Source organism: Electrophorus electricus, chromosome 7, assembly GCF_041902795.1.
Source record: "Electrophorus electricus isolate QZ-2024a chromosome 7, ASM4190279v1, whole genome shotgun sequence".
In the NCBI taxonomy this organism is placed as follows: domain Eukaryota; kingdom Metazoa; phylum Chordata; class Actinopteri; order Gymnotiformes; family Gymnotidae; genus Electrophorus; species Electrophorus electricus.
In genome coordinates this window covers 20,986,177-20,995,365 of record NC_137503.1, presented here as the reverse complement: position 1 = coordinate 20,995,365, position 9,189 = coordinate 20,986,177, and the positions used below count along the sequence as shown (strand labels likewise).

The following is a 9,189-nucleotide window of genomic DNA, read 5'->3' as shown; positions in this document are numbered from 1 at the left end:
CAGTATGTTTCAGAAATGGCTCTGGTAGCTAGTGGTATGCCATTGAGTGTATGGATGGAGACTGGGAAACAGATTGTTTTCATGGGGATGTAAAGGGAGAATACTCTTTGAGGAAGTCTTTATCTCCTTTGAGAACAGGAAAGTGTCAGGAACAGAGGTGAGCAATGGGAATGGCAATTACCTTAAAGACATAAAAGGGGGAAGGTGTACTCAGAGCAGCACCTCTGGGTCCACCAGGTCAAACAGAGCAGTTCTTTAGATGAGAGCCTTCAATTCAGAATGGGCTCAAGATTAATTGGGCTAATGAATTTTTGTTAATAATCCCTTATTAACACAAAGAGGAATCCCAACATATAGTTTTCAACTTTCTTGAACATTACTTTGACTTTTTGTTTAAAAAAGACATGAATTTTTTTATAGGCATAGAATACTATTCAGTTCCAAAGGTAAATCTGTGATGCCGAAATGACACGCCCATCGTTGATCATCATTGGTTGCTCTGTGGAAGACCAATCCGTCGCTGAGTTTGACCTTCCTTATTACCGGTTTGTCAGCGGCTGTGAACAGAGAAGTAGAGGTTTAAATTGCGACCCTGGTTTTTTTTAACTGATAAAACTACAGAATGAGTGATCTCAAGCCTAATGAAACATTTACAACAAGAGATGAAGTAGCTGCAGAAAAGGACTGGGCAGTCGCTAAAGCTTTCTTTGACAACTTGAAAAGTAAAAAACCAAGACCCGTAAGTAGGCACACTCACTTGGTGGAAGCTGCAGTTTTACTTTACTTCTAAAAGATTTACGTCTTGGGACTTGAATACTTATGGGACGTTTACTTATTTAACTCGACATATTTGTTAAACAGCCCAAGCCCACCAATGCCGTTACAGTCGCAGTTTCTTCAAGAACTTTATTTAACATGGTTGAGGAGAGGAAGATCTGGGAGGAAGAGGGGCTCGAGAAGTATGTCGAATACCAACAGGAACATGAAAACGAGCCTCTAAAGCCAGGCGCAGCATTTCCTTTTGTTAAGGTGACGACGACAACACGGTATATGTGCGCTAGGAAGTGGTCTCTGAGTGTATAGAAGAGAGAAGAGAAAGCGATTGTATCAAATTATGAAGCCTATCTTTTTGTGGTGTAAACATTTATTACTTCATTCTATTCCTTAACCCAAAAGGCACTTATGACCGTGAACACCCGTCTGAGAAAGCTGTATCCAGACAGCGAAGAGCTGTTTGATGTTGTACTCATGACTAATAACCACGCTCAGGTAGGAGTTCGGCTCATCAACAGCATCAATCACTACGGTAGGTCTCTCATTTTGATAACGTTTGTATGGCCAATAACTCGGATTTTGCATATGTGACTCCATGCAATTGCCTGACGTAGCACTGTTTCGACGGTAGATTACTTCCTTTTAGCTTCTTCCTCAGTGGGAAAGCACCAGGCCTGGCATGTGGTACACAGACCCTACTGTTTAACTGTCCAGAAAAATGCTGTGTTTAACAGCACAAAGCAAAATAATCAAAAGCCATTCTCGACATTTAATAAATGAAAACAGTAGTCGTATTGCTATAATACTTAATATAAAGTGAGTGATAAATTAAGTTGTCTCATTACTCCCGATGCTGTTTTTAGCTGGATTGTACAATTTATCTAGCGATTCTAACATTAGGTTACGCCTAGAAGATGTGGTAAACTGCATAAATAAACAAATAAATAAACTGGTATAAATAAAATTTAAGTATGAAATAAAGGCTACACCATTATAAAAGAATCTTCAATCTTGCCCTGAATATTGATTTTCTTGTTGGCTGCCTAGATTTTCAATAAGTATAGAATTGTAATAAGAGCTGTAAGAAAAAGTTCAAATTTGAAAAGGAACCCATTATCTACCTGTATGAATTTAAAATTAGCCACGACTACATACATTATCCATTACATGTGTTCCTACTTTACAATTTACAAGTTTCCTTAATTTTAATGAATTTGTGTACTGGTGTATTATAATTTTCAGTGTGGAATATTAGTCTTAAACATGAATGAAATATAAATGACAGTATAGATGGCAGACAGAAATCAAGCTTATTGAAGGAAAAAGAGAAATGGCCTATAAGCAAGCTGTCGGAAGTTTGGCCTTGGTGATCTCCAATGTATTTGCTGTATACCTTTTTACATTATGATCCTCTGGGCTGCTTAAATCCTAGAGTTTTCATAATATTTTAATAATTTTGTATTCTCCTAATATTTTGTTTCTTGCATTTAGCAGGTTTCTTATCAATTTCCCAAGAGATTTTCACTCTTCTTTGACTCCACCATTTTTTTTTTGTTGTTTTTTTTGGGGGGGGGGGGTTAAATTTCCACAAAAAACGTGCCTGCCCGTTTAAGTTGCCTTTTAAAACATTCTTCCGATATAAGTTCAGATTTTGTCATAAATTCAGTTACCATCAAAACAACTGTGTGACATGTTTCAATGGTATACAGAGTGTTCGTAAAGTTCTTTAATTGCGTACTCACTTCTTTGCATAAAAACAAGCGTTCAGTTCATTCGTAACAAACCCAAACTACGCAAGATTTTGGTTAATTCTAAATGCACGTTACTGACGTAAATGTGTTCCTGAATAGAGCATTAGCTTCACCCCCCTTTTCTATTTTATATTGATTTCTATTGGCCATTGCAGTGCCATTCTCTTGGAGCAATTCTCACCTATGTGTGAAGGGGGAGGGGGTGGATGACTAGCATTTACTTCCAGGCATTTCCAAGTGTTTCCAGGGCAAGCAGCGTGATTGGCAGCTGTTTCATCATATAGAGGAGGGTTAGACGAAAACGTAGACCCCTCGGTTGCCTTAGTCAACCCTTTAATGTTTAAAGGTCTGCGCACTGTGCTAACTTTAATATATTGTCTTATTGGTTGATATAGTATTTGTGATAAACACAACTAGGAGTGAATAACAATTTGTTTACAAAAGCATGAGGTAAGCAGCATACAAATGAAGTAATCTGGGTGAATAATGCAAATTAGTCAGGAACAAGTAATGAACAGAATAATGCAACAATGTACATATAAATTACAGGAGCAAATGTAACAATTTAGAGATTATATTAAAATAATCATACTTTATTGATTGATTATTATTTGTCATCATAGTAGATTAAATGGCAAGTTGTTACTTTGTGAATCTGTGGGATGAGAAATTGGTTGTCCTGGTAGGGATTTGAGTCTAATGGAATTTATGGTCACAATTTCTTGAAGTATAGTATTCTCCTCATTCAGTGGATTATGACATCAAAGGAGAGGGGATTGAGGGTCAGAACACCAGGCCATCTTGATTGCTAGATGGTTTATGGCTTTGCCACTCAACCTCAAAGCACCAGCGTGTCCTGGGTCTGGTCCGTGGCCTGGGAATGTGAGGGCGCCCCTTTGACCAGGTCAGAGTTTCATCAGGGGAATAATTTGTAGTCTATCTTCACTACAGTGGGATGTTAGTAATGTTGAGCTCAGCCTACACGTTAGCTTTGTCTTTCACTATGTCAGATTAGGTGATCATAGTGGCATAAATTCTTCCTGTGTCTTTGGTAGGTATAGACAACATTACATGTTTGACACTGAGCAAATATTATTCATGTCCTTGTGTGAGTTCGTAGGTCATCTGGGAGGGTCAAGAAATTGTCAATCATGGCTACAGAAGCACTGTGTGATGCTGGCTACTTTGTTTTCAGAAAAAAAGAAAAGAAAAAAGCACTATTGAACAAACTAAATAAACTGTCCCTAGGTGTCACAAAAAGGACAGTATTGGCTGTCTATGCTTCAAAGAGAACTTCAGATAATTAATGTGTTAACATGTTAAGAACATTACATGAATGTAGCTAGCTACCAGGTTCACTGTATGTAAACATATGCATATAAGGTCTTGTGTAGGGAAAAAAAACTTTGGCTTTGGGAATTGTATATTTTGATAAATGAAGATGCAATATGTTTATCAGGTGAATCCACCTTCACTATAAGAGAAATTGATAGCAATATAAGTATTTCTCTTCACCTTGTTTACATTTGTGTACCGGCGGGCATCCTATTGATCAGCATCAAGGATCAAAACATGGGAGTTGTCAGACTAGACAGGAAAATACAAAAGTATCTTATTATGCTAGTCTTTTTGTCAGAGTGTGGTGGGGCATTTCAGAAGCCACATCGCTGTTCTTCGATTGTTGCACTATAAGACCCCTTCCTCTTTCGTGATGCTTATAATCAGGCCTGATGCTGGAAATTTGAAGGCTATAAAATAAAATAACCTGATCCTGGCATATGGTTAATTACATAGGTTTAGAAAACAGATACAAACACACCCAATGAATGTTATTTCAATAGTAGGTCTGTATACATTAGCACACATTTCTATACCGATTTTGGACACATTTCTTGCTTGCTTTCTTTTTCATTTTAGTGTTAGAATGTCATTAACTCTAGGCCAGTGACATTAAGCTTATTATTAGTAGTAAGTTTACAATTACTAATATATGATTATTATATATGAGTATGATGTTACCTGTAGTGTTCCTTAACAATACTAAACCGTATTCCTTAACAATCCCTCCAACCCTAAACCTCTCCATTTCCTGCATGTCTACTGTCAGGTTGAAAGCAGATAGTGATAACTAGGTTTAATAAAAGGGGCAGTCCAAAGGCAGAGGCAAAAAACAGACAAAAACAGTGTTAAAAAAAAGGCTTATCAAACAACCAACCAGACAGACTAAACAGAAGCAGATTGTTAACCAGGCAAAAGATCAAAACCAGAAAGCAAAATATGTACAGCTTGGAAACATAGCAGAGCAGAGCGAGACTTTGTAAGGTACAAACAGAAGGGCTTAACCCTAACTAGACACAGGAGAAATCAATGGGAAACACACAGGAGTATTGTGGGGAATGTAGTCTTTGGGATGCAGGCTGGAGGCTGCAGATGCGACACACAAACTCCCCCTGAAACCACCCTGTCTGAGAAACATGAGTCAGCAGAGAAACAGAGCAGATCTTACATTTTTTTTTTCAATTATGAAAGAATTCCGTTATCTGTGTTTTGGAGTTTCTTGTCTTATTTCTTTAGTCTAAGTAATGCTCTATTTCTCTCCTTTGCAGAAAGCATATATGCTTTTTTGCTTTGTTAAATATAAATACAATGACTAGTTTGTAAAAGCTTTGTAACAAAATGTAAATAATTTACAAAAATATACAGAATAACTGCAAATTGGCTAATCCTCAGTAGTTTCTGCAATTAGTTCCGTAATTGACAAAAAGACCCTGTCCATGTAATAACTAACAATATCCTTTATTATAGAAATTCCTCTGTCCACATCTTGTCAGAACCCCCTCATATATTTATAAAGATACACACAGTGCCGATCATTTCGCTAACTTGACTGCATGATGGCTATTCATCAGAGCTTCCTCAGCTTGTTGAAGCAAAGTTACTATCTGTTATTCTGTTTGACCACATTGGTTTAGCTTCCATGAGTGTCAGATGTACCCTCCTGCTTAACACCATAATGTTTCTGTATATACATTTTGATTTGATTTTTTTTTTGTCTTTTATGCATACCAGATCTGAATATTGAAAGATTCTGTATGACTGGAGGTAAAAGCCCCATTGGTTATCTGAAGGCGTATTTAACCAACCTGTACCTCTCCAAGGATTCAGACAAAGTGCAGGAGGCCATTGAAGCAGGTGAGTGGAGATCTGGAGCTCAGCTGTCTCAGAGAAGACAGTAATCAATCATTTAACTGTGGGACTGTTTGTAGGTGACCAGCGCTGTGCGGGTGTTTGAGAGTGGGTGTTCTGACTCTGCAGGCATTGCTGCAGCAACCATGTTTAATCCAGACATGGAGGTGGAGCTCAGTGAGACTCAGCTACGAGTGGCATTTGATGGTGATGCTGTGCTCTTTTCTGATGAGTCAGAGATAATTGTGAAGCAGCATGGCCTGGATACATTCTTTGATCATGAGAAGCAAAATGAGAACAAACCTCTCGCTCAGGTTTCTTGACACATAAATTCTGTTTACCTTCTGGTTTTATATATTGAGAAAATAAAACAAAAAAAATTGCCAAGTAACCAGCAGGCTGTTTCCACAGGGTCCTCTGAAGTGCTTTCTGGAAGCACTGGGAAAGCTCCAGAAGAAGTTTTATACACAGAATGAGCGTCTGAACTGCCCCATTCGCACATACTTGGTAACAGCACGCAGTGCAGCCAGCTCAGGAGCCCGTGTCCTTAAGACCTTGAGGAGCTGGGGCTTGGAGATTGATGAAGCAGTCTTCCTTGCTGGAGCACCAAAAGGGCCTCTACTGCAGAAGATTCGCCCGCACATCTTCTTTGACGATCAGATGTTCCACATTGAGGGAGCCAAACAGCTGGGCACCATCTCTGCCCATGTACCTTATGGGATTGGACAGAAAGACCACAAAGGCAAGCTAATTGAGCAACCAGCCAAGCACAGTTAAAAGACCTGGTGTAGGAGTTTCATTATCACCAGAACATTATCACAAATGTTTTTTAGCAAATAGTCTTAACACAGTCTGTTAGTAGCTTTTAAAGAAGCTATTAGTGCAGCATGGAAAAAATAGTATATTGCATATATTGTTACATATTGTGATTACAATATATTGTTCAATATATCGATTACACAATGATCCCTTGTAGTGATAGGCTCAATGATCAAAGATTGCCTGTATTATTTTTCCAAAACTTTAAGATTGGATCATATGCATGCTAAGATTCATTAGAACACCCAATACAATGTCTGAGAAGCTTAGAACATATAAATATTGTGTAACTGTTATATTAAGTCTTTTTTGTGCATTTCCAGTTCAGGGAGTAGAATATATTCTTAGTGGTACCACAGCAAAGTTTAAACTTAGAAGTATCACTTTATTCAAGTTCTTCTTGTTTCACACAAAGAAGCACAGCAATATGGCAATTGGTCCTGTCCCATCCATCTTTAGGATAGGTCAAGGCTAATCTTTTCTAAGTAGTTTTATTTTAATCAGCTGTTTGACAAATGCATTTTTTGTACGTTCTCTTTTTATAATCATTTTAACTGCAGGATACACATAAATGTTTTGGATATATATTTTATAATGGTAACCTTTTATGTGAATAACTACATTTAACAATATTTATATGTAAAATGATACCTTATTTTACCCCAAAATGCCTTCCAACAGATATATTCTACCATTTACTACAGATTTTTATTTTTATTTTTTTTTATTTTTTGTCCCCATTAAGCATATTTTAGAAGGCAAGAAAATAATGTCTTTAAAATGTGTAATCTTTTGGATATTAGTACCTTCTTCCCATGCTATTTAGTTTGATTGCTCTTGGGAGATTTAGAATTGTGACTTGGTGCCAAAGAAACAAAAGAAAAGTTTCCAGAAGCAGCAATGACACTGTGTTGTTAGCCAATACACTGAGGGCTTGTGCTACTGTTTTTTTGTTTGTTTGTTTTGTTTTTTTTTTCCCCCCACATCCTCTGTGGTTATAAACATGTAGTTAATTGTTGCAATTTTCCTAGCTTGGTCTCTAGAGTCACTACATAATGATTCGGGCCTTATTATAAATTGTTACTTCTGTATACATTTTACAAGAGCTTAACTGGAATATTTTGTTTGTAATGCTTCATCTGATAAATACTGTTCGCTGCATATTTCATGTCCCATCAGTCAGATTTTTTTTTCCTCTGCTGAGTTTTCTAGTTGTCTTTGTACTGACACTGAATTGTTAGTTAATTATGTAATTTCCTTCTGTGCAATAGTGTAAGCCAGTAATGAGGTATTTTCCTGCCAACCACATCCTGGTACACTGGACCACATTCAACCACTACAGTGTGTAGAAAAAAAAAATATATAGTTTATAGTCTCTGACTATACTGCACAGGCACTTTTTAACATGTTTGTAAATCTTTTTAGGAGTGCTGGAGTTTGACCAATACAGGATTTTTAAATAAAGTAGATTACTGCCAGACTGCAATAGAAAGGAGACTTGTTATTACTCTACTGTAAATGGATATTTTTGGCAGTTTTTGCCTGAGTTGGTAAAACATCCTTTTTCCAGTAGATGGTGGTGTTTCACTTCAGTCTATTGCTGCTTTTGTTCCTTTGCCATCCTAAAGACATTTCCCTCAACAACATCGTTGTCTTACAAGTAATCTTGGTGAGTGAATATTTTTCTCCAATATAAAATTCCCAGATTCACGTTGGGCAGTACAGTAGTGTTCAGGTCCAACTGGCTGTGGTATCACTTTTTAAAAGAAACTTGTGAAGGTCTGCTTTCGCCAACAGACTGCTTCTCCCTATGATCTTTGCCTGTCTGCTAGTTGCCATGGATACTTTTAGCTCAGGGTGAAGTGGGTAGGCTCAGGATTTCTGAGACATAATTAATAAAGGATTGGAAACACAAGAAATTCCATCTTAACTTTAACAACCAGTTCAGCCACCCAGGTACTATAATCAGATGTGCACAATAGAAAACACTTGCTAAATAATTTGTTTTGTGAGTTAATGTTTGTGTATGTGAGTATGCGCACACATACTGTGTTTAGAGATGCAGCATGTGAGCTTAGTGTATCTGAAAGCATGTGATCTGCATACACCCAGTAGTGGGTCAGAGAAGGAAGAATATTCCTGTTAGTGGAGTTTGATTAGTCAAATGCTGAATGCTTTGACTAGAATTTATTCTGCAACATGGCTGGAAGCTAAATTCTTAATCAGAAATGAGGTTTAAAGTCATAAAATGGTGTTCAAATTACACATACTCTGAATAATGAGGTAATCGCTGGTAGACTTGGTTTCAGCTGTTTGTGGTCATCCTTCATCTTGTTACAAATCATATTAGTATATAATAAACAGTTGTGTTGGGGAAGTTACTTTAAAAATGTAATAAATTGCATATTTATTACTTTGTTTAAAATAATAGATACTCTACAGGAATATTATTGTTTTAGCACTACTTTTTGTAGTACTTTCACAAAGTCTCAAAGCACAAAAGGACTATGCATAATCTGAAATAGAAGAGGGTAAACTGAACGGAGTAGAGAAGAGAGCCATAGTTTTGCTTACCAATAAATCTGAATTTAAATGTGAAATATTGAATAAAAGTCTAAATAGCAAATGTTAGACATGCTGCGTTCTAAGTAGTTGCTTA

At 37.0% G+C, this 9,189-nt stretch overlaps 1 protein-coding gene across 2 annotated transcripts; it reads left to right on the top strand.

Annotated features, from left to right (window-relative positions):
- The first annotated feature begins 538 nt into the window (after positions 1-538).
- nt5c1bb (5'-nucleotidase, cytosolic IB b) lies at positions 539-8,855 on the top strand. 2 transcript variants are annotated; one of them, XM_027003779.3, is made up of 6 exons: positions 540-739; positions 862-1,029; positions 1,177-1,306; positions 5,595-5,717; positions 5,841-6,025; positions 6,123-8,849. In XM_027003779.3, exons 1-6 carry the CDS (start codon positions 623-625, stop codon positions 6,486-6,488), a joined length of 1,089 nt encoding a protein of 362 aa, XP_026859580.2. In that variant the 5' UTR covers positions 540-622; the 3' UTR covers positions 6,489-8,849. The 2 variants fall into 2 exon arrangements, with proteins under 2 accessions (XP_081574492.1, XP_026859580.2); XM_081718366.1 differs by lacking the exon at positions 862-1,029 and having other exon boundaries at positions 539-739; positions 6,123-8,855.
- Positions 8,856-9,189: the final 334 nt, after the last annotated feature.

Bases quoted from the DNA above. Each gene is read 5' to 3' on its own strand.
- nt5c1bb (XM_027003779.3), top strand. From the start codon at position 623: ATGAGTGATCTCAAGCCTAATGAAACATTTACAACAAGAGATGAAGTA. The intron at 740-861 runs GTAAGTAGGCAC...TTTGTTAAACAG, and splicing joins AAAGTAAAAAACCAAGACCC to CCCAAGCCCACCAATGCCGT. The intron at 1,307-5,594 runs GTAGGTCTCTCA...TATGCATACCAG, and splicing joins CAACAGCATCAATCACTACG to ATCTGAATATTGAAAGATTC.